At 51.2% G+C, this 24,236-nt stretch overlaps 1 protein-coding gene and 1 long non-coding RNA gene across 3 annotated transcripts; one reads left to right on the top strand and one right to left on the bottom strand.

Annotated features, from left to right (window-relative positions):
• Window positions 1-1,724: 1,724 nt before the first annotated feature.
• On the top strand, window positions 1,725-22,897 carry CDA (cytidine deaminase). Of its 2 annotated transcripts, XR_011432747.1 has the most exons (5): window positions 1,767-2,110; window positions 14,121-14,232; window positions 18,923-18,980; window positions 20,139-20,342; window positions 22,381-22,897. XR_011432747.1 is itself a non-coding variant. In XM_001504335.6 (4 exons), the coding sequence occupies exons 1-4, from the start codon at window positions 1,957-1,959 to the stop codon at window positions 22,492-22,494; spliced, it is 438 nt and encodes a 145-aa protein (XP_001504385.3). In that variant the 5' UTR covers window positions 1,725-1,956; the 3' UTR covers window positions 22,495-22,897. The 2 variants fall into 2 exon arrangements, 1 of the variants encoding a protein (XP_001504385.3); XM_001504335.6 differs by lacking the exon at window positions 20,139-20,342 and having other exon boundaries at window positions 1,725-2,110.
• On the bottom strand, window positions 9,919-14,055 carry LOC102148657 (uncharacterized). The gene is made up of 3 exons (XR_011432748.1): window positions 13,798-14,055; window positions 11,935-13,005; window positions 9,919-11,432 (listed from the first exon to the last, which is right to left on the bottom strand). It is a non-coding gene; the product is annotated as an uncharacterized lncRNA (long non-coding RNA).
• Window positions 22,898-24,236: the final 1,339 nt, after the last annotated feature.

Below are 24,236 nucleotides of genomic sequence, written 5' to 3'. Positions count from 1 at the left end.
TGGCTCCCAAGCTCCATGCAGCTGGGTTTGCAACGGGCACCGTCCCCATTTATGACCATGTGCAGGAACAGAGTTTTGAAGGTGCCCAGGTCTGTCATAATTAGCCTGGAAGTCATCCAAGTTCTCCTGGAAGTGTGCAGCCAAGAAGTTGAGCCCTGGGCCTGGGAAGAACTGGGTTGAGCTGGGGTGAGTCAAGACAAGGCAGGGGACAGGAACAGGCCTGGCAGGCCAGCAGGGCACCATAACTCTTCTCCCAGTTGTAATTATACTTGGCCACCAAAAGCTATAGAAGTATTCCCATTTTGAGTGGGTCCCCATGGTCCCAGGACATCCTTTGATTTCTTCCCTGGGGGGAAGGGCCTTTGGGGTGTCTGGGCAGTGCCGGAATAGAGGAGACAGGAGAGCATTCCCCACGGATTCTCTGCCAGCCCTGCCTCAGATCCAGGAAACCTCTCTGGATGCCAAAGGTATAGATCCAGCAGGAAAATGCAATAGTGACGAGAGGGAACCAGCTGCTTCTCTGAGGGCTGGATGTGCGGAAAGGGTGTGGGGGGACTCAGAAGTGGGGAAGGAAGGGGGGGGGAGGAGGAAATGAGGCAAAGTGCCAACTCTCCAGTGGCCCAGCTGAGTCTCTACGTGGCTGGGAGCTGCAGACCCAGGACACAGAGGAGCCAGGCTGCAGGATACAGGGATGCTGGGCTGCACAGCACAGAGATGTCAGCGTGCAGGACCTGGAGACGCTGCCTCATTTTCTGCCCCTCGCCTGCTGTTCCCCGTTCCCTTCCTCGCCTTCCGTCCACGCCCTCGGAGAAGCTGCTGATTTACTCCTGCTCGCCGGGGGTCTGGGGACGCTGGGACACCTCTGGACACTCTAACTGGTGTTCTGCCTTCCTAGGTGATCTTGGCCGAGTCTCTTAATGACAATAACCCAATCTGCATGGAGCCACAAAGGGAGCTCACACCATGATGTCACAGGGTCCTCCAACCACCCTCGCTGTACACACGTTATCTCATTCGATCCTCACAACAGCTCTGTGAAGCGCTGTCAGGGCACCACTTTACAGATGAGGGAACTGAGGCTTAGGGGGTGGTATGACCTCCCCAATGTCGTATGGCTGATAAATGGCAGAACTAGAATTCAAACTAGGTCGACTAAACTCCAACACTCAAGCTCTTCCATGATCCCAGGACAGAGAACAGAGGTTAACACTACCCTCACCGTGGAGACGAGGGAACTGGCTCAGAGAGGTCAAGTAACTTGCCATCCATCACACATGTGGAACGTGGTGGAGCCAGGATGCAAACCCACTTCCTTTCCCACCAACCCAATGTTCATTCTGCCAACAAAGCAACGAGAAGGCCCAGGAAGAGGATGTCTGAGGTTCCCTCCGGCTGAGATAATTATTGAATTCCGTGTTGAGACAGGGAGGAGTTGGAAGGGGAAGGGGTGAAATAAGGAAGCTCCCCAATCTTACTGCTGCCCTCACGTTCCCTGTCTTGGGAATGTGGCTGCCCCAGCCCTGCCCTTTCAGCCTCATCCCTTCATTCAGCAAAGGAGAGAAAAAGTCATTCAACAAACTGAGAGTTTTCAACCCTTGGACTTTCTAGACCTCATGCCGATCCACCCAACAGCGTCTTCCCTGAGGAATATGTGTCCGCAGTCACCTCCTACATGGTGGCACCCATCCCCTCACCCTCTCACCCATCAGTGAGTCAGCAGTGAGAACCGTTCCTAAGGGAGAGTGTGAAAGACACATCCTTCCACACGGGGACACACACCAGCTCAGCCCTACACATCATCCCCTCTGGCTCCAAACTGCTGGAGGCTCCTCTCCCTGGTCTGGCCCTGCCGCAGGGACACACCCGGGGGGAGGAGCTGCCGTCTTAGTCTTAGTGGGGCCCAGCCTCGCCAGACAGCAAGCTCTTGTTTCCTCTCCTCCACCGGCTGGAACTGACATGGCCCAGGAACGTGCCGCCTGCGCCCTGGAGCCCGAGCAGGTCCAGCAGCTGCTGCTCTCCTGCCAGGAGGCCAAGAAGTCAGCCTACTGCCCCTACAGTCACTTCCCTGTGGGGGCCGCCCTCCTCACCCTGGACGGGAGGATCTTCTCGGGTAAGGGCGGGCGCCTGGGGACCCATCCCCGGCAGCCTGGATGGGGAAGTCAGAGGAGGACAAGCAGACAAGCAAGAAGGACGCGTGGGAGGCACAGGCCAAGAAGAGGGCAGCTCTGAGAGGGCAATGCTGCCTCTCGCCCCTGCTCTGCTTGCTGTCCGACATGGGGGCTTGAAGGTCTCAAGGAGCCCCAAAAACCCATCTGCTGCTTAAATCCAAGGGCTTTTGATTCTTGGAGGACTGGGAAGCCGGAGGTGGGATGAGGAAGGGAGCTGGAGGGAGAGGCCGGAACGGGAGGCATCAGCAGTCCTCGTGTCCTGGGGGGAAGAGGGTTAATTCTCTCTGAGCCCTCTTGTGTCCGGACCCTGCTAAGGCCCCCACAAGTTCTGTCAGCAAGTCCACCCCTCTGACCCACCGACCCAGGTGTTACGCCCATTTTTCAATGCAGAAACTGAGGCCCAAAGAGGTGACACAACCTGCTCAAGGTCACACGGGGACACTGGTGGTGGAACCCATGGCTGGGGTCCCCAAAACCCTGCTTTTTCCCATCACCCACCATGCTGGCAGATGGCTGGGGGAGAAAGCCAGGAATCCAGGTCAGGCAGCTTGTTGATAGGGTGCCGGCCTTGCAGAGAGTCTTGGAGGAAAGAGCCAGGATGGGTTTGGTGACCAGCAATGAGTGCTGGCCTGGCGAGGTGGAGACAGGAATCTGAGTCAGCATGAATCTGTTCCTAAGCAACTTTCCTTTGTTTTGTTGGTTTGTGGGGTTTTTTATATGCTTTTTGGTGAGGAAGGTTGGCCCTGAGCTAACATCTGTTACCAACCTTCCTCTTTTTCTTTTTCTCCCCGCAGCCCCAGTACATAGTTGTATATTCTAGTTGTAGGTCCTTCTAGTTCTTCTATGTGGGACGCCACGTCAGCATGGCTTTTGAGCAGTGTGCAGATCCACGCCCAGGATTTGAACTGGTGAACCCTGGGCGCCCAAAGCAAGCATGCGAACTTAACCGCTATGCCACTGGGCCTGCCCTTGTTTTGTTGGTTTAATAGAAAAGCTCACTTGAGCAAAAGTTCACACTTATTTTTGCTAAGTTAAGGGGGATTCTCTTTCAGGATGGTGGGGAACATGGTGTGGAGGTGGCTGGTAAGCCATGCCCCTCCCCACCCCTCTCCTTCCCACGACCACCCCAGGGCAGATGAGAATTGGCACAAAGGGTTGGATGGGAGTGCCCGGTCCCGGTGCCTAGCCTTCTCCTTCCGCTTGGCAGCAGGTAGTTAAAGGAGCAGAGACTCCCACATGTGCATCTAACTGGTCACCCCCAGCACCCTGGGACAGGTGTGAGCCACTCACCCCCGCTGCTGCTCAGCTGTGAGGCCACTGGGGCCCCTGCCTCCCCTTTGATAGTGCCCCTTCTGGGTTCTCCTTGATGTTCGTGTTATCTCTTTGTCTTTTGAGGTTCTGTCCAATTTCATGAGTCACCTGAGTCTTAAACAGCTTTGAGCTGGAGAAGTAACCTTGAGCGAGTGCTAACACATGGAAGGAACATGCCTAATGTTACCCGTCTAACCCTTACAAGCCTGCAAGGTGGTCGCTATATCCCCACCTTGCAGAGAAGGAAACAGGCTCCGGGAGATTAACCCGTAAGCCCACAGAGCTGGAATGTGAACCCTGAGCTCCTCTGACTCCAAAGTCTGCTACTCTGAGGGGAATAAAGAATCTCTGTGTCCCATGTGGAAATTCAGGCCTGGCCTGGTGGCTCAGATGGGTATTAAACATTAACCACTACCACAAACAACATTGCCACCCACCCTACCCCATGGCTCCAGGACCATGCACACGGAATCAGCTATTGCTTCTTTCCAACGCCTCCACATCCCCTTCAGATGGTATACAGGGAGGGGCCCCCTCCATCCTTGCACTGATTCATTCATTCAACAAGTATTCACCGAGCACCAGTTACGTGCTGGGTAACGTACCAGGTGCTGGGGATATCACAGTGAACAGAAATGATGTAGTCCCTGCCTTCGAGGAGGTCCCTTCCTCTTACGCAGGCCATGGCTCAAAGTGGGAGCCTCACCTGATGACTGTGGGAGTGAATGAATGAAGTGAGCAGGAGGGTAGCCTATTTAAGTCGCAGGGAAGAACCTGTGTCCCCATAGAAAGGGCTGTGCAGTAGGGCTTTAGGGAGGCCCTATGGGATGGGGCGAAGGCTCTGGAGTTAGAGGCTCCTAGGTTTGAATCCTGGTGCTGCTGTTTATCGGCTGTGTGACCCTAGCAAGACCCTTCACCCTTCTGAGTGTCAGCTTACACGGATGTAATGGGAGGATCACTAAGCCGGCTTTTCAGGGCGGCTGTGATCGGAGCGGGCTCGCCTGGCCTGGCGTGGCGGCCAGGGTCCTGCCTGATTGCTGGAGCCGCGCCACCTCCATCAGTGCATATGTTGACTCTCATCCCTGGCTGTGGGGCTTTAAAGGAGCTGATGCCTGTAAACAGATTAGCACAGGTTCTGGCCCACAATAAGAATGTCACAGATGATGGCTGCTTCTACTTCTCCTCTTAAAGGGATGATGATGATGACTGGGAGGCAGATTGCGGAGGGCTTTTGAAGGCTGAGCAGAGACACCGAGATCTGATGAGGTAGGAAGTAGGCAGCCAAGGAATGTTATTAAGAAGAAGAGTAACACAAGAGTGGTGTTCGAGGACAATTCATCTGTTAGTACTCAAGGAGGGCAGAGGCAAAGAGAGTGTCAGGGGGACGATGTCTGTCTTGTTCACTGACCTGTCCACGGTGCCGGCACCTTGCCTGGCCTATACTGCGTCCTCAGGTAAGGTTCAGTGAACGTGTGAATGAATCGCTCGGACTAGGACAGTAGCAGGTAGAATGAAGAGGAAGGAAAGGTCTCAGAGATATCGTGTGGGACAAATGGACCGGGCCTGGGATGGGCAGTATTAGAAACAGAAGAAAGGAATATTGTCCCAGGATTTCCAACCAGAGCAGCCAGGGAGTGACGAGGCACTGACCGAGGTGGGACACTGAAAGCAGAGCTGGCTGATACTGGGGACATGACGGACAGGAACCAAGAGCAATATTAATAGACACCATGGATTGAGCGCTCACTAAGCCCTTCGTATGGAAGATCTCTCGTAATGTGACAGCCACTATGTGAGGGAGGACGATGAGTGTCACATGCATTAGTCAGAGCACTTTCAGTTGTAAATGAGAGAAACCACCCGGAACCGTAATGGGCAAGGGTAGATGTTGTCTCAGAAACAGCTGGATCCAGGAACTCAGATGTCACCACGCCCTTCCTTATCCTTCTGGGTGCTGGTTTCTTTCTCTTACCCTGCAGGTGGACTTTCTCCAGGCATCAGGGAACATAAGTGCAGGCTCGAGATGGAAAAATTCCAGGAAGGGCTCGATTGCATGTGCTCATCCCCGGGCCAATCACAGTTGTGAGGGAGTACTGTGATGGGACCTGCTGATTCGCATATCCTCCTTGATGGGGGTCTGTACCCACAAGGACTGTGGAGGTGCCAAGCAGACCAAAACCATTGCCAAACGCCCCACGTTTTATAAATGAGCTATCCGAGATTCAGTTTGATCTGATTCCAAATGCCACACTCTTTCTGCCACAAGGTGGATATGTGGATGGGGCAGAGAGTCGTGATGAGGAGAGGGGAACCAACGGAGGAAGGGCCCCAGAATCTCCGGATCTCCTCACTGAGATGGAAAGCGAGGACAGACGGCAGTATGGCAGGGCTTGGAGGGGAGGGGACCTCGAACCACGGAGGAAACCAGATAGGGCATCAGGGGGTGATCCAGAGACATTAGGAAGCAGCGAGGGCACAGCGGTATTTAGACGCTGTGAGTTTACAGCTTATAGTGGGACAGGTCTGCCCAGTCCTGCGACTTTCTCCAGCTGCACAAAAGACCAGCCCCTCGTGGAATTTCCCCACTCAGAGGCAGCTGGTGTTCCATCCAATTCAAAAGCAGGTCTGGCTGCAAGGACAGCCTTTCTGTCACGATCTCATAATAACGATCATTTTCCCTCTATTACCCCCAACCCTGCCCAGGCCTTGTGGCCCTCGCAGATGGGCCACCAGAATGGTAGTTCATAGCTACAACAACTACCTTCTGTGACTGCTGTCGGGAGAGCCACGGAGAGAGGAGGAGCTGGGTGAGGTGAGGACACAAAGAGAAGCCTTAAGATGGGACAGAAGCGGGACTGGGCAGGGGAAACGGAGCCAGCCCAGGGCCTCCCAGGTGGCAGCCCTCAGCCAGGGTCTGTGGAAAGCCGATGAGAGATGGTGGAGGAGAATCACGGAGGACCGCTCTTTGCTGGCTCCACACAAGGGATGAGAGTTTCTCTCCTCAGCTCGTGGCCTTGGTCCATCTCTCCCTCCCTCTCTCTAGAAGGACTACGGCATTTTATACATGCCATCGCCATCTAGGGAAAAAAGCACTTTACTGGATCAGCTGTAATGAATTCTGGGAGGAACAAACAACATTTACAAAGACACTTGAGGGGCCCAGCCCAGTGGCGTAGCAATGAAGTTCATGCACTCCACTCCAGCAACTGGGGTTTGCAGGTTCAGATCCTAGGCATGGACCCACACAGCTTATCAAGCCATGCTGTGGCAGGCATCCCACATATAAAGTAGAGAAAGATGGGCACAGATGTTAGCTAAGGGCCAGTCTTCCTCAGCAAAAAAAAGAGGAGGACTGGCAGCAGATGTTAGCTGAGGAGTAATCTTCCTTAAAAAAAAAAAAAAGACAAGGATATCCTGGCTAATTGCTGAATCCAGCTTGCCTTGGCTAAGCCTTCAATCTGGCCCTTCACTCATCTTCCCCAGATCAGCCCCCGCCCTCCTGATTCCTCCCTGGGCTCCCTTTCTCCTCCACGTCACTCTTTGGTGCTTTATATTACCCTCTCTGCACAGCGGTTGACTTACTACAGGCCCCTCAGCCCCACCCACAGCACTTCCAAGTGAGTCAAAGCAGGCTCCCCAGACCAGCTTCCTCTCCTTGCAGCCCTGCCCACCTGCCACACCTGGGGTTCATCCATTGGTGCACTCCATTGTCACTCAACAGTGGCTCATTACAAGGATGAGCTTCACTAACACCTCTGAGTCGACAGCTGAGTTAGGATAATGCATACGTGAAACTGCGTTGCATTGGCAGTGGGCGGGGGGCAGGAACACGGAGAGAGTGTAGTCCTCAAGCACGTGGACATGACGTTTCTCTAGTCCTTTGATTCTCAAATGTGGTCCCAGACCCCCAGCCTCAGCACCTCCTGGGAATTTGTTAGAAATGTGAATTCTTGGGCTCCAACCCAGACCCACTGAAGCAGAAACTCCAGGCGTAAGGCTCAGATATCCATTTTAAGAAGCCCTCCAGAGGATTCTGATGCCCACATGCTTGAGTGTGAGAACTGCTGCTCTAATCTTACTAAGATCCCTCAGAAGAGAGAGTGGGCACAGGCCGCGTGCCATGTTCTCCTGCCCTGCTCTCTACTCTGGGTGACAGGGTCCGAACTGCCTCTTTGTGAACTTTTTCCTTGCTGATGTCTAGATGACATCTGACCCCAACCCTGGCTTAAGCACCAAACCACCTCAAAACATGGCCTCACCGAAATGCCAGAAAGAAAAAGGGCAGTCCTTGTATCCGACAGGCCAGGATGTGAGTCCTGGCTCCCCGCCACCAGCCTCAGCTCTTACCCTCTGCAGAATGGGGTTATAGCAGGAGCTGCCTTACAGTGTCGTTAATGGGATTAATGACATAGTGCAGAGAAAGTGTTCCACAGAGTGCCTGGCAGTAAAAGGAAAGCAATTAGAGAAAAGAATAGCGGCTGGCCTAGCAGTGCAGAAGTGAAGTGCGCACGTTCCGCTTCGGCGGCCTCGGGTTCACCGGTTCAGATCCCAGGTGCGGACATGGCACCGCTTGGCACGCCATGCTGTGGTAGGTGTCCCACGTATAAAGTAGAGGAAGATGGGCACAGATGTTAGCTAAGGGCCAGTCTTCCTCAGGAAAAAGAGGAGAATTGGCAGCAGATGTTAGCTCAGGGCTAATCTTCCTCAAAAAAGAATAAAAGAAAGCAATTAGTAATACTAGCACCATCATCATAGTATTATTTGGTCCAATCTTCTAATTATGGATTCCTCACTTGGCACCATCCCAGCCCGTCTCGTGTGTGTTTTGGAGGAAGTGAAAGCAACACCAGGAATGGAATTGGTTTGTCTAGATAGACGACAGCCTGTTTTCCAGGCTTAGGGAAGCAAAACAAATTGTTTGGCCTTTCAGATTGCAGTTCATGGCCAAGGACTTCCTTCCTCTTTTTTCCCTGTTTTTAAAGCAAGACGGAAATTACGCTTGAACTTGCGAGACGCCCCAAATACAGTTATTCCCTTGCATCTCAGAGCTCTAGCACTGAAGTGGGAAATTTCATCATTTGATAATAAGTAACTGGGAGGCTCGTTGGCCCCACTGTTCTAGGCCCTGGGCATGCTGCAATGTACAGCATAGACAAAGTCCCTGCCCTCAGGAAGTTTACACTACAATGGAGGAATTAGATAATAAAGACATATATTTAGGAAGGTGTTAAGTGCTATGAAGAAAATTAAAGCAGGATAAATGGATTGAGAGGGTTGGAGGCAGTGGTGGGAGGAGGCAATTTTAGATAGCGCAATCACAGAAGGCTTCTCTGAGGAGGTGACATTTGAGCAGAGACCTGAGTAGAGCCAGCTATGTGCATATAGAGAGTAAAGAGTTCCAAGCAGTGGGAACAGCCAGTGCAAAGATCCTGTGGCAGAAGCGTCCTAGCCATCCTTGGGAACAGCTGCAAGGCTAATAGGCCTGGAGAGCAAAATGAGATGAGGTCCAAGAGGTAGGCAGGTTGGCACTATATTATGTAAAAGCTTGTAATCCTGGAAAGGATGTCCAAGTGCCTGAAGGACAGAAATAGGGCCACTGTCATGCCTTGTCTAGACGGAGCAGAAGCTCAGTCACCCAGGCCTACCGCCACCAGAACCCTGACTTTCAGGCAATTAATCAGAGCACTTAGCAGGCTTTGTACTGACTGCTTTACACGTGCCATCTCAACTCATCCTCACGGGAGGCCTCTGTGGAGGGCACTGCCATTGTCAGCTCACGGATGAGGACACTGAGCCTCCAGAAGGTTCAGTCCCTTCCCCAAATTCTCAGAGCCAGTGGGACAAAGGGTCGCAGGGTAGAACCTCGGGGCTCTTCCTACGAAGGCCTCTCTGAGCAGCGGGGCTTGTAAGCGTGCTGCCTTCTGAAACAACGCCTCTCTCTTTCTAACCGGCCTGTTGAAATCTTGCCCACAGGAAAGGAAGGTTTCTCTGTATGAGGCCATTCCGCACTTCACACGCAGACACGGGCAACCGTCCTGACAGACTGGGCCTTCTGCAATTTGGCAATTTGCTTCAGCAGCTACTCCATAAAACCCAAGATTTGTATGAATCACATTGAATAGGGGAAGTGCCCACGAGTCAGGGACAAGGCAGGGCTGGGAGGATTGCTAGATGGAGAGTGGGGAGCAAGCCTGGCAGGAATCTTAATCTGGGAGAGACAATGAACCAATTAAAAAAAAATAAGGGGCCAGCCGGGTGGCATAGTGGTTGGGTTTGCACGCTCTGCTTTGGTGGCCTGGGGTTCGCAAGTTCAGACCCCGGGTGTGGACCTAGCACCGCTCATCAAGCCATGCTGTGGTGGTGTCCCACATAAGGTAAAGGAAGGTTGGCACAGATGTTAGCTCAGGGCCGATCTTCCTCACACACACACACAAAATTATTAATTTAATTTAATTAAATAAAAATCTGGGAGAGGCAGAAGTCAAATGCAGTGAGGTCAAAGTCAGCAAAGGTGGGAAGGGCAGATGTGGACGGGCAGGCAAGGATGGGTTTAAAGGAAGTCTTTTCAGGTGGCCATCAGGAACCTGTCCGGGGAGTCTAGCTGGGGAGCAAGAGAGATGTATTCATTTATTCACTTAACTTTCATTGACCCAGCAGAGAGGCTGAGCAATAAGGGGCCAGCTGTCCTGGCCACTGTAACTCACATGTGGATATGGACAAATGCTTGGCCAAAGCAGGTGGGCAATAAAAGTTAACCACTCCTTGATCACTCCCTGTCCTGCATCCCAACTGTATTGACAGATTTCTTTATGGTTGCAAGTGATAGAAATGCAAGTGAACTATTTTAGACAAAAGCAGAGTGTATTGGTTCATATAACTAACTATAGGAAGAGCTGGAGTGTGGCTGGGCCTCAGGGACAACTGGCACCAGGCCGGACTTTTCTGGCCATCTCTCATCTCATCTCTCATCCGTTCTTCTGAATGTCCATTTCATTGTCTCCTAATGATCTCCTCCATAACGAATGGAAACTAGGCCACCAGCAGGACCCAGGTCCACACTCTTAGTCTCACAGAGGAACTGTATTTCCTGCGTGGAGAAGAACTCTGATTGACCCAGCGTGGGTCAGGTGCTCATCCTTAGACCAATAAGAAGGTCATGTGAGAAAGGGTGGCCACTCCCACTTGAACTATGCACTGAGGAATGAGGTAAGACTCATTCCCCAGGAAAAAAAAGGAGGAAAAAGTGCTAAATTATCAAAACAATAAATGCTCAGTATAGTCTGCTCTTTGGTGCCCAGGATACACACCCGCCCTTCTTCCCAAAAGTGTAATTCCAAATCTGTCCCCACCTAACCCCACACAGCCTGTTAGTGAACACCCCCCGGTACCCCAGCAGGAGACTTGCAGCGAAGGTACCCAGCTGTCCAGGGACATCCATTCTCCTCCATCAGTGGGACAGGAGTGCCCGTGATCCTGAGAACCGTGACAATGGGTAGGGGGTTAAAGGATTAATTTGTGATTAATTTAACCCCTCCTCCTCACACGTCGATGTGAATAAGGAAGGAGCAGAAAAATAGGGGACAAAAATATATGAGTAGAGAATGACCAAACACTTTCCAAATTTGATAAATACAGGAGGAACAAAATACTGCATAATCGCAATGAAAGCTCAGACTTAGAAAAAGGGTGTGTAACAGGTGAGGAACAGACTAAGTTGAGGAAACAAACGCAAATGCCGCGACTCGAACAAGACCCCTGCTCACTCGGGTCTCTCCTCTAACAGAGCAGGGCAGGGCTGGAGTCTGGGCATGCGGACTCTTCTGCTCCCCTCAGCTCTGCAAGGTGGTTCAGGAGATCAGCTTCCTTCTGTCTTGATGTCCTGCCATCCACAGAGTGGTGTCCTCATCCCCCTGTTCAAAACTGGCACACGTCATCACATCCATGTTCCAGCCTCTGGGAAAGGGAAAGATGAAGCGGGGGGCAAGCCACGTCCCCAGAAAGATGTCATGTAGAAGTTGCACCCATCACTTCTGTCCACATCCCATTGGCCAAAACTGCGGGACTACACGCCTCCAGGGAGGCTGGGAACTGTATCTCCAGCTGGGTAGCCATGTGCCCAGCCAAAGTGCAGTGGATTCTGTTGGGAGAGGGAACACTGGGAATGGTCTTTGCCACAGGCCCCCTGTGGCCTGTAAATATCTGTGCACATCCTTCTTCCACACATAGGACCCACTTCCCACCCCCTCAAGGGAGGCCACCCAAAGTCCCACCCAGTCACTGCTCCAGCTCCAAGAGTAGGATCTCATGGTGGTGCACAGTCCCCTTCCTTGGGTCCAGATGTGGCCCTGCTGTTTTAGTGGCCAGAACACTAAAAAGTAATCGTCTGCCCGCCACTTCACACCCACTCCTGCAATACACGACATGAAGCCAGAAGGGATAACAGTCATCAAATCACCTGTTAGGAAAAGGGGAGAACAGAGAGCACACGGCGACCACTCGTCCACGCAGTTATCACCCTCGCCGGGCAAGAAGGCTGCAGACTCCCTGCTCTGGCGGACACTCTGCCTCTCTTTTCTGCTCTGGGGGTAACCTCCTTGTCCACTGTCCGCTGAGGCCCCTGGCTTGGCCCTCTGGGAGCTTCTTCCTTGACCATTATCATCCTCAGGCCCACATCTGAGTGGGGGTTGGAGAGAACGCCCTCTTTGGGGCTATACAGCTCTCTCAGCTCACTTCCGTTGGTGGAGTTATGGGGGTCTAGAGCTTTATTTAGGGATGGAAAAATCACAGGATTTTGCAGGCCAGACTTTTGGCTTCTTTGGCTCTCCAAAATACCATAAACTTGGAAACTTTCCGGTCTCTTTGCTTCCAATCCCTTTCAGACAGGAGTGCCACACCCAGAGATCCTTGCTGGACACGGTTCTCAAGCTACCAACTCTCCTTTTTCACTAACTGGCTTTCCTGCCCAGCCCAGCCCTGCTGCCTCATTTAAACACTAGCTACCTTGAGGTACCAGAAACAAAAGGCTGGGTGGGAAGATGACATTCTTAATCAGAACTTTGCCACAGAGCTGACTCCCATTGCCATTGCCAGGTAGAAAAATCCTAATGATCGGTGACGTGGTCTGCCTTCCGGGTTATTGCAGGGTGGGCCTTCACCAATCTGATGGAGTGGCAGGGGCCCTCAGCTTTCCACCTGCCGTGTCTGTATTTTCTTCTACGTTACCTAATTGATAGGCCAAGGCCACATGTTGTAGACTTTTATGGTAAACCCGCATCCCACCTTCAGTCTCTGTATTAGTCAGATATAGATTAAGCTGCTGTAACAAAAATCCCCAAGTAAAATGACCCAAACATGGCAGAATTCTTTTTCTCTCACGTAACAATTCAGAATAGGCCGTGGGTCCAGGGCAAAAGGCAGCTCAACTCTGCGCCATGAGTTGACCAGGACACCAAGTTTCTTCTGTCTCATTGTTCCTCCATCCCCATGACCACAAACCACATGGTCAAAGCTGTCACCCCATCGCAGCCTGTGGAGGGGCAAGGAAAGGAAGTAAAGAGTGAGCAATCTTTTTACAAAAAATGTGATCCAGAAATCTCTTTGGACCACATATTGGCCAAACTTAGTCACATGGCCACGCTATGCAGTGAGGGAGTCTGGGAAATATAGTCTCTGGCTGAGTGGTCATGTGATCTGCCATATTGGAAGGGGGGGGTCACTTGTATTACTTAAAGGAAGGAGGAGAAAATGAATACCGGGGAACAATTACTGTCTCTGCCTCAGGGAGAAAGGCAAGCTGCGAAGGGTGATACAGACCATATAACATATCCTGATGGCCAGGGGAAGGCCCAGCTCCTGGAGCCATTTGTCCATGGCCTTCCCTCCCTGCATATGGGGAGTTTCTTAGTCAGTCAACCTGGCTATGCCAACGTTTTATCTCCTGGGAGCAGGCCTTGCCCTCTGTCCCCCAGGGTTACCCCTGAGAGGGACACTGGGGAGGACTTCCTGACTGCAGGCTGTGCCACCTTCACAGCCTACCTCTCACGAGAAGCCTGGGGTTGCCTTAAGTCTTGTGCAATCACAGACACCTTTTGCAAAGCTTGGGTGTTTTTCTTGGGTTAGTTTGATGGTTTTGACAGTTTGTTTTGAAACACACGTCACATAGAACCCTGGTTGATCTCTGATAGCTGATAACCAGCACCAACAATTTTGCCTAGGCCCAATCTTTGAATCAGGAGCCCCTCCCGCCACCACTGCCACCAGCAGGCAACCCACCCTGTGGCTTCTGTCTCTTAGATTCAGGGGTGGGGGTCCGGCTTACCTTCTTAAGCTTCGGCATCTCTCTTGACCTTGACCTCCCCTGGGGAGATGAGGCCGGGTTCATACGCCCTGTTACGCTGCCCCTGCTCCCAGGCTGTGCTTCGAGATGGAGGCCTTGGGTAAGTGAGGAGAGAGGGCATTTCTTGGGCAGGGTCCCTGCCCCAGTGGGTCACAGAGCCTCCCGCCCTGGGTCAAATTGCCTTCTCCTTCTCCCCACCCCATTCAGGGCAACAGGTCCCTCCCTGCCCTGGAATGGGGCAAGCCTCTTGCTCAACCTGTGCAACAGGAAGGGCTTCCGCTCACTAGGCGCTCCTTTCTTCTCAGGGTGCAACATAGAAAACGCCTGCTACCCTCTGGGCATCTGTGCTGAACGGACTGCCATCCAAAAGGCCGTCTCAGAAGGGTACAAAGACTTCAAGGCAATTGCTATCGCCAGGTGAGTGGGACAGGCGGGTCGCAGCAATATCCATTCATCTGTCCAGCCAACATCCACCACGCACCTATCATTCGTCCATTCATTCACCTAAAATATGCTTATGCCGCACTTCCTAAGTGCCAGACACCTTATAGGACGCAGGGCTGAGTGCTGAGGATAAGGAGATAGACAAGAAATAGACTCTGCCCTCGGCGAGCCGAAGAACAGGGAAATAACCAAGGCAACTTGAAGACAAGGCAGGTGTGTTTTTGTTCTGATAACGGCACAAAGTGCAACAGAAACCCCATGAGAGACAACAGAAAAGCAGCATAGAAACCCACAGCTGCAGGGACCTAAGAATCACCTGGTAGGGACTCCCCGCGCCCCGTTTTACAGCTGAAGAAACTGAGGCCCAGAGAGGCTGAGCAACACTCCCAGGAGTTGGTGGCAGAGCCAGGACAAAACCAGATCCTTAGAGTCTCACTCCAGGCTCATTCCATTGCACCATGCTGTGCCGGGAACTCAAACGCCATTCCCCGCTCTCCTTGAGCTGACGCTGGGCCCCTTCATTGTGCCAGCTGACTCCTGCCCTGGGTGTCAATCGCCTCTAGTGCCAAGAACCAGAACACAAAGACAAGCTGGCACAGTGACAGCCAGGTAAACTCTGGTTATGGTTCCAACTCATCTAATCCCACCCAGGTTCCAGCTGAACCAGAGCACTGAGCAACACGCTCTCTGTGCCCCAAACATCACCATGCAAGTCCCCGCGTGCTACCCTCAAAGGATGCTCCTTGAGTTCTCATTGGCTCTGGACTCAGACTCAGTGGCTTCAGGATTCAAGCATGCGAAGGGCTCTTTGACTCGGACCCCATCACACTCCTGATCTAATGGTGAATTGCTCTTGCGTGTACCTGTGCCTTGTCTCAGAGAGTTGTCTTAGCACGTTAATGGTGCAGGGGAAACGACATGGGAAATGTTGAACGCACCCGGAGAGAGATGGCATGGCCCACCCAATCTTGGTCTTTGGGGACGCCTGGGTGCAGTGAGTTCTCTCTTCCTTGCAGTGGAGCTGCATGACCTTTCTGGCAGAAATGCAAGCTGCGGAGATTGATGGGAGCCGTGTGACAGAAACGAGCTTCCATCTCTTTTATAAGATCCTAATCTCTGCCTCGGTCTGGCCCTGAGGGGGACCAGGTTATTGAAGGTTTTGTCCTGAGTAACTGGAGCCAAGGTCCACTTAGGGAGAAGGGCCCCGGCTTCCGAGAGCCCTCCCTGTGGCCAAGGTCAGGCCTGGCGTCCCTTCAGCTTTGGGAGAAATAGATGAGGCCGTGCTGGGAACATTCTGTGCGGACGAGCAGACATCAGGATGTGAATTACACTTTATTAAAAGAAAGTTGGGGAAGAATAACTCAATTGCAAAGCTGATCCAAGAAAATAATGATATTCTGGGGAAAAACAGGCCAAAGTCAAAGAAAGGATGATGGCACGGTAGCCTTGCTCTGTTTAGAATGTTCCAAATGAAAGGTGGTTTCTCTTGGTCATTATCTACTTTTAAACATGACCAGATATTGCTAGCAATGATTAGCAAATGTCCTTATTTACACAAAAGTCATGGGTATAGCCCTGGCTCCGGGCTTAGTGAGACCTGGTTTCAAATCCTGCTCCCCTGCGGACCTCCGCTGGGCTTCACTAGGAAGCACGTTGCTGCTCCTCTCTGAGCCTGGCTTTTCATCTGTGAAGTGGAGGAGAGCAATACTTCCCCACTGGGCTGTTGCGAGGACTCGGGAAATTATTTCTGTAAGGCTCCTGGCACAGAGAATGCAATAATTAAAACTCTTGTTATAAGTTATCGTTATCACTTCTGCAAACTGCAAAACTACCGAAGGCAGAGGCCGCACATCCTGGGTTCAGATCCTGTTCTGCCACTCACCAGCTCTGTGACGTTGGGCAGGTCACGTCACCTTTCATGATCCGTAACACGTGGATGACAAGAGCACCTACATTCCTCTGCCTTATAGGGTTGTTAGGGGATGAAATTAATTAATGCACCTAAGGTCCTCAGCATAGTGCCTGGCACAGGGAAGTGCCATGTAAGTGTAAGCCATTATTACTATCGGCTGCCTCCCAGTTTCCAGAGCTACGCTGCTTGCATGCACCATCTTGTAACTTTTGGTGGTTGAACCCTAGGCCAAATCCAACTTCCCAGTGGAGTGTATGTTCACTGCCCACCCCCTCCAACTTGAAAACCCTAATGCAGCAGGTCATCTTGTCCAAGGAGCTATACATTGGGCAGTTAGCCATGCATCTCACAAGACTGGGAAAGGAAGTGGTGATCTTGGCAAGGGCCAGATCATACAAGGCCTTACAGGCCAGGGAAAGGAGGCTGAATTTCACTCAGAGCACCTCTCCCATGGTGCTTCCTACAGTCTACCTGTGTTATGGCATTTACATGCAGATTTTATCTCCCCCTCCAGCCAGTAAGGGCCCTGAAGGCAGGGATTCTCTGCTTGGTCTTTGTTGCTCTTTCTCCCTGCCTGCCTAGCACTGAGCAGGCTCTCGGTCAACATGGGTGAAATGAAGTAAAAATAACATAGAGTCCAACCTCCAAAGAGCTTATGAGAGGCTCTGGCTGTACCACCTGTCACCTGGTCCTCACAAGGGTTAATTAGCTTCAGTAGACATCCAGGGCAGGGGTCCCCACCTTCTCATATCCCCATGGATTTTTGTTCTGAAGCTGGCAGTGTGCTCAGAAAGGACCCCACCTTTCCATGGAGCAGAACCGTTCTTTGACTGGACCCCCCCCCCCCCCACCTACAAAAGGGAGTTATCATGAGGATTAAATAAAACAGCACCCCAGCCCTCTGCCCTCAGCTGCTCTATTACACTCACGGCATCTACCTCTAGCCCCACTTCATGCACGGCTGGTCAGTCGGCCGGTCGGCTGTCCGGCTCCCCTCCATAGTCAAAAACTCCTGCATGCAATGAATTTCATCTGTCCGTTCACTGCTGCATCCCCAGCACCCACAGTGCTGGGCATATAGTACATGCTCAATAAATATGTGGTAATTAATGAGATCATGTATATAAAGGGCTTTGCAGGATGCCTGGCATATTCTAGGCACATATTAAACAATGTGATATGGGGCTGGCTTGGTGGCACAGCAGTTAAGTTTGCACATTCCACTTCGGTGGCCCAGGGTTCGCCGGTTCGGATCCCAGGTGCAGACCTATGCACCACTTGTCAAGCTGTGCTGTGGCAGGCATCCCACATAAAAAAGAGGAAGATAGGCACGGTTGTTGGCTCAGAGCCAGTCTTCCTCAGCAAAAAGAGGAGGATTGGCAGCAGATGTTAGCTCAGGGCTAATCTTCCTCAAAAAAAGAGAAAAAAAAAAAGAATAAACAATGTGATAAGTATTAATATATAATAAGACAAATGAATTATAAACTAGTACACAGAACACATAGTATATAATAAAACAGTATTTGATAAGGTACTAAAATTCTGACAGAGCTTATCTATGGAAAGGAGTAAGTGCCCAGTAATTAGCATGGGCCATAACAATATGCATACAGCATTCTAAAATTTATGAAGCCTTTCGTATACCTTATCTCATTTTATCTTTCAACAACAACGTAGATGACATTATTGCCCACATATTATAGGCAAAGAAATGGGCCTTGCATGGGTTAAAATGACTTGGTCAAATTGGCAAGAGGAGGAGCTGACGAAGAAGCGAACTTTAAATGCTGTTTTTCCAGAGGTATCACAGAGCTGTGGGTCTAGAAGAGCAAGGACGATGGCAGCTGCTGGCTTAACCTCTGGTGCCCCAGCAGGCTTGGAGGCTCTGACAGTTAAATCTACTTTCTTTAATCACCGTCCTCCACCCTGCTCAGAGCTGGAGGACTGCCCGGAGGTGCCTGAATTCTCAAAAACAAAGGATTACCCCTCCACTATAAGCTTGTCTTCTCCAGACTTTCTCCAATGCAAGGAGCCCACTTTTCTCTTTGTTTCACATATGCCTCATTCTTTCATGCCTCAGGGCCTTTGCACATACTATCTCCGTTTCCTGCAACACAGAAAAACTTGGGGCTTCAGAAGAGCACCTCTGTTACTTCATCTCACTGAACCTCTTTCCTGGTCATTCTGACCCTCAGGCTGTACTGGGAATGAAATGAAATAATGTATATCGAGTGCCTGGCACAGAGCTTGGAGCATAATAGTTGCTCACTAATGGTGGCTTATGAACGCTACACTTCCTCCAAGGACTGAGCCACATGCCACCTCCTCCACAAAACATTCTCCTCACTCTGTGGGCAGGGGCTGTCTCCCTCTCACCCTGCATTCCTATTGCATTGTGTTTAAAATGATAACATCCAGTTTTCCATGTTGCCCACTGGGCTGAACAATCTCTTTAAGGCGAGACACAAATTCTCCTTAACCTTTGTGTCCCTGGGGTGTGGGTGACTGTAAGCGATCACTAACGTTTACGGAATGCACTAATGCTCCTGCCCATGGCCTTGCTTCTTGGAAGTGTGGGAGGCCAGCACATGCTTCTTCTCCACCTCGAGGACACGGCGCGTCTGTGACTCAGGAGCTGCCCGATGGGGTTTGACCTCATCTGGAGCAGGGCAGGACTCGGGGCCTGAATCTCAGCATTTGTGGTCGTGCCTCAGGAGACACTGATCCATGTCTGATTCTCTACTTCCCCAGTGACCTGCAAGATGACTTTATCTCCCCGTGCGGGGCCTGCAGACAAGTCATGAGAGAGGTAAGCAGCTTCTCTTTCTTTCTGGAATGTAAAGGGATGCCTCCCTGCTTTCCCAGCCTACGGGAGCACGGCCAGGCCGCCAGCTGGGAGACACAGCCACTGTCCTAATTGCTACGTTGGCCGGCTTCTAAGGCCTCCCCAAGCTTGCATGAATCATTGGAAATTATTCTTTCCTTCGACAAACACTTACTGAGTGTCTAGTCTGTGCTAGACATGGAGCTTGCGCTGCGAGCCACGGTGAAAAGACAGGCCAGGCCCCGTCCTCACAGAGTCACCGTCTGGTGCAGGAGACTGACGATAAACGAGGAGCAAAAGAAATCAACAGTAGAGTTTCTGAGAGTGATGAGGGCTATGGAAAAAGAACGCAGAAAAAGCAGTCAAGAGTGACAGAAGGGGCGGCAGGTGATATTCTAGATCAGGGTGGGAGGTCAGCAAACGAGGGCGCCAGCCTTCTGCTTCTTGTTGTCAACTCAAAAAGCAAATTTGCCTGTTATTTTATCTCAGGATGAGTTTATGTGGGAATAGCCAAAAGAATTGTAATTCAAGATGTACATGCTACGGCAAACCACAGGCAAATCCAGCAAATAAGGGAGCGGCCTTTCAAGGGCAAAAGGGGGCGGAGGGAGGGGCTGTCCTTAACGAAAGTCCACTGGCGGAAGGCGACAGTCGAGGGCTGCAACGGCTTCTCATTGGCTGAGCCTCGACTTTTCTCATTGGCTGAGCCTCGGCTTTTCTCATTGGCTGAGCCTCGGCTTTTCTCATTGGCTGAGCCTCGGCTTTTCGCATTGGCTGAGCCTCGGCTTTTCTCATTGGCTGAGCCTCGGCTTTTCGCATTGGCTGAGCTGTTCCCAGGTCGGGAGAGAAATCTTCCTTCCGTAGGACAGAGTTTTACTTCCGGTGCAAGATGCCAGTGTGTGCCTCTTCCTTTTTGGTGTAATTGACAATATCCAACAGAGCATGAGAGCCCCGCTACGGCTCCCCCTTCCCCACTCCAATTTAGTTAAGGTTTCTTTTATTAATTTCCACGTTGTAAATAAAGTTTTATTGGCACAGGGCCACATCCACTTGTTCAGGTTTTGTCTGTGGCTGCTTTGGCCCTACAACAGCAGACCACATGGCCCATAAGGCCTAAAATATTTACTATCTGGTCCTTTACAGAGAAAGGTTTGCCAACTCCTGCTTTAGATGGCCAGGAAAGGCCTTTATTTGAAGATGACGTTTGAGTAGAGATATAAACAACGAGCAAAGATGAGGCAGACAAAGGCCTAGAGAAGACGTGCGGGCGGAAGAGCCAGGACGTTTAATGCCCGTACACCTGGTGGGTTTGATGAGTTGCAAGAAGGCCAGAGAGGCTCGAACACGGTGAGTGAGGGGGAAAAGCAACAGGACATGAAGTCAGAGGGTGGGCAGGGACGCCATGGCACACGGCCTTGGAGGTCACGGGCCAGAGGGTATATTTTATTCTAAGAATAAAGGGAACTGAGTTGTACCCATTAAAATGGTAAATCTTATGTGTATTTTAGCACGTTAAAAAAAAAGTTGGGGAAAAAAAGGAGTAAAGGGAAGCCACTGTGTGTTTTTAAGAAAGGAGTCAAGGGGCTGGCCCAGTGGTGCAGCAGTTAAGTGCGCACGTTCCGCTTCGGTGGCCCAGGGTTCGCCGCCTGGATCCTGGGTGCAGACGTGGCACCGCTTGGCAAGTCACCCTGTGGCAGGCATCCCACATATAAAGTAGAGGAAGATGGGCACGGATGTTAGCTCAGGGCCGGTCTTCCTCAGCAAAAAGAGGAGGATTGGTGGTGGAGGTTAGCTCAGGGCTAATCTTCCTAAAGAAAAAGAAGGAAAGGACTCAAGGGATCCGATGCACTTTATTCAAAGGTCATCTTGATGGAAAGCCTCAGTTTTTCAACTCTAAAAACAGAAGGGTGGATCCCAGCATGAGTTCTTAATCTGGGCCCAGAGGAAGTTTTTGACGTGTGTGTGTACATTTGGGGAAGGAGAATGTGAAAATGCTGAGAATGACATTCTCAGCAGCTTTTGTGGACTCTCAAAGAGGTCTCTGTCCTCCATAGTCTCGAAAGGTTAAAGCCACCAGCTTGGAGAATCCCACAGGACCCAGGGCTCTGATGCGACATCATTAGCCCCTCTAAATACATCGTCTCATTTAATCCCCACCTCCAGCCTATGAGAAAAGGATGTGTCATTGTCCTCATTTCTCAGAGAAGTGAAATGACCTGCTGAAGGACACACAGCCAGTCGGTGACGAGCTGGCATTCATGGTCAGTTCAGGCCGACTGCAAAGCTGCCTCCTCACGGCTGCCTCCCTGCCTCTATGGTTCTGTAAATGGGACAGATTATTTTCAGCCTCAGAGGAGACATAATGACACTTTGCAGAACAGGAGCTGCTGGTTCCACGCGGGCTTCTGCTTTTGGAGTTGTGTAAATTCAGGGAAGAGAGGGTTGTATCAGTTTTGCTTTTGTGCCCTTAGGTTTCAAAGCATCTGTCGAACATGGCAGACATCTCCATCTTCCTCCCGCTTCTTGCCAGGACTGCAAACCAGACACAGTTAGCAGAACTCATTTCCCAAATCAGATGAAAAGTGTCACCACGAAGGCACTGAATTCACAATATGGACTTCGGGTCACTTCAGAGGGGCAGAAATGGCTGCCCAGCTCCAGGGCCTGTCTCAGGCCATGTGAGGAATCCACATCAGGACGCCCCCTCCCTGGTCCCCGAGGTTCAGCTGCTCACTGCTATTTTCTCCAAACAGATTAGATGGTGGCAAACGAGAGAAGGCAAGTGAAAAAGCTGAAGGAAAGAGAGGCAAAACTGGAAAAAAGAAAAAAAAAAAGCAAATAGTAAGAAATGAGGCTTGGGGGCCAGGGACTGCTTTGCAGACTTTGCCCTGCTAAGCCTCAGTTTTCTCATCAGTAAAATGGGGATAAGAATAGCACCGACCTCAGAGAGTAGATATTGACATCAGGCGTGTGCGGTATCTCGTGTGTGCCGAGGCGGGCGTGCAGCTTCTGGTTGTGAGGAGTAAATGTGATACTGTGAAGGAAGTGGATATTGTTTTCCTTCATAACAGGAGGAGGTCTGGCCCCAGAAGTTGAATATTGTTCTTATAAAGCCCTGGTGAGTCCTTAATCACAGATCGGAGCGTTTATTGCCCATTAACAATATGCCAAGCACTCTAACTGCTTAACACACATTCTTTCATTGGCTCGTCTCTCAAGCTCTATGAGCACAGTATGGGTATTGTCATTCCCATTTCACAGATGAGAAAACGGAGGCACAGAGAGGAACGTTAGACCGTAAGAGGGAGAGCCAGGCTCAAACCCAGGTCAGTCCTAACCCCTCGGCAACACTGCCTCCCTCATGCTGGCTTTGCCTCTTTTCCAGTTTGGCACCAACTGGGATGTCTACATGACCAAGCTGGATGGCACGTATGTTGTCAAGACAGTCCAGGAGCTGCTGCCCGCCTCCTTTGGGCCCCAGGACCTGCAGAAGATATAGCGACAGTTGGAGAACATCCACCTCCTGGGAGAGCCTGGGTTCCCACCTGTGCTTAAGGGGGCAGCCACCTGGAAAACTCCATGAAGATGTTCTCACGGACCTGGGGACATCTGTCAAATGGGCTCCAACCCTACAGGGGCTGGGCAGAGATGGCTTTTCCGAATTACACTCAAGAAACACGGTCTTCCACTGAAGTGATAAAGGGTTTCTCTCCTGCCTGGGCCACCCGCCTTGCAACCCACCTTGTCCTCCCCAGGACAAGAGCACCCCATGCTTTCCTTTCCTTCTCGAGAGCCCTCTTTAAAGTTCCAGCCTAGTCTGGACTGCCTCCCCACCAGCCATCCCAAGGTTCTACCCTGTTCTGAGCGACTTTCCTAATTATAATCGTCACAGAACATCCTGATTCGGGAGAGTGTGTTTTGTTCCGTGTCTCTGTCATTGCTCGCAGCTCTTAGGAAGTACAGGGTGATCTGTCTTCACAGAAAGACTTGGACACTCACTGCTGGGGGAGGAAATGGGCATCTTGGAACTGTATATCCTTTGGGGTAGAAAGCTGAGTTTTTAGGCTTCTTGCCCCTGCGTTCTCCAGATGGGAGGCCCTGCTGGGTTGGGCCTAACTGCCACTGGCCATTCTACAGTCTGTTTTGGGTTCAGTATAGACCTGAGCACTGGATGCCGTCCACCCCCATGGCTGTCTCTGAGATTCCAAAGCATAAAGGAGGAGGCATGAATTTGTCTAGACAGCACAACAAATGTTTCTCTGAGGACCTACTGTGTGTCAGGTACTTTCATGTGGATTATTTTTTATTTAAAGTGCTCAATGACCTGGTGAAGTGCCTTACAGCTGAAGGCACTGGGCTTCAGAGAGGTTGAGTGACTTGCTCTAGGACTACAGCAAAGCTTAGACCAGAATCCAGGTCTCAGGACTCCCAGTACCGTGTGGACACAGTGCATTCTCTTAGCCATGCGCTGTGCTAATGTGTTTAATGTATATGAACCCAGTTAGTCCTCACTTGTAAGCTCAAAGTATATTGCTCTCACTTTGCCAATGAGCAAGTGGAAGTTCAGAGAAGTTAAGTCACTTGCCCAAAGTGGCACAGCTAATATGTGGCAGAGCTGGAATTTGAACCAGATCTGTCTGACTCCAAGTGTTTTTTCCAGTCTCTCACAGCTGATGTCTAGCTGCCTTTATTTACTGAGTGTCTTTTATATGCCAAATACTGCAGAGAGCAAGACATATAAGAAACAGGCTCTGTCCTTGAGGAACTCGCAGTCAGACAGGAAGAGAGAGGTGTAAACAGGTCTAATGCACAGAAATACACACTGTGATCCAGGCAGTTACCAAGTGCAGGGTGGGCACGGTGGGGGACCCCTTCTTGGGTGTGAGGAGGGCCAGGGAGGGAACTAATTCATTGGTGCATTGGTTATCAAACATTCTGTCTCTCTCTCTCTCTCTCTCTCACACACACACACACACACACACATGCACACGTACATACACACAATTAGGAAAGTGACGACTGAATGAGGGTGGGAGCCGGGCTGGCCCTCTGAAGGCGGCTGATAGATCTGGCTGTCCTCCCTAGAGGAGGTGGCCTTGGTGCCAGCCTCAGTGGCAAGAATAGAGTGTAGGTTTTCTCTTTGCGAGGCAAGCAAGGAAGTGGACAGGTAAGTCGCCCCTTCCGTGGGAGCCCTTTCCGCTCAGATCCAGAGCACCTGCAGGTGTCACTGTCTGGTAAGAC

Source organism: Equus caballus, chromosome 2, assembly GCF_041296265.1.
Source record: "Equus caballus isolate H_3958 breed thoroughbred chromosome 2, TB-T2T, whole genome shotgun sequence".
NCBI lineage: Eukaryota > Metazoa > Chordata > Mammalia > Perissodactyla > Equidae > Equus > Equus caballus.
Note: the sequence above shows the minus strand (reverse complement) of the source record. Positions and strands in the feature narration are given on the sequence as shown.

Coding starts and splice junctions, on each gene's coding strand:
- CDA (XM_001504335.6), top strand. CDS start 1,957: ATGGCCCAGGAACGTGCCGCCTGCGCCCTGGAGCCCGAGCAGGTCCAG. Junction 2,111..14,120: donor GGACGGGAGGATCTTCTCGG/GTAAGGGCGGGC, acceptor CTTTCTTCTCAG/GGTGCAACATAGAAAACGCC. Junction 18,981..22,380: donor GCAGACAAGTCATGAGAGAG/GTAAGCAGCTTC, acceptor CCTCTTTTCCAG/TTTGGCACCAACTGGGATGT.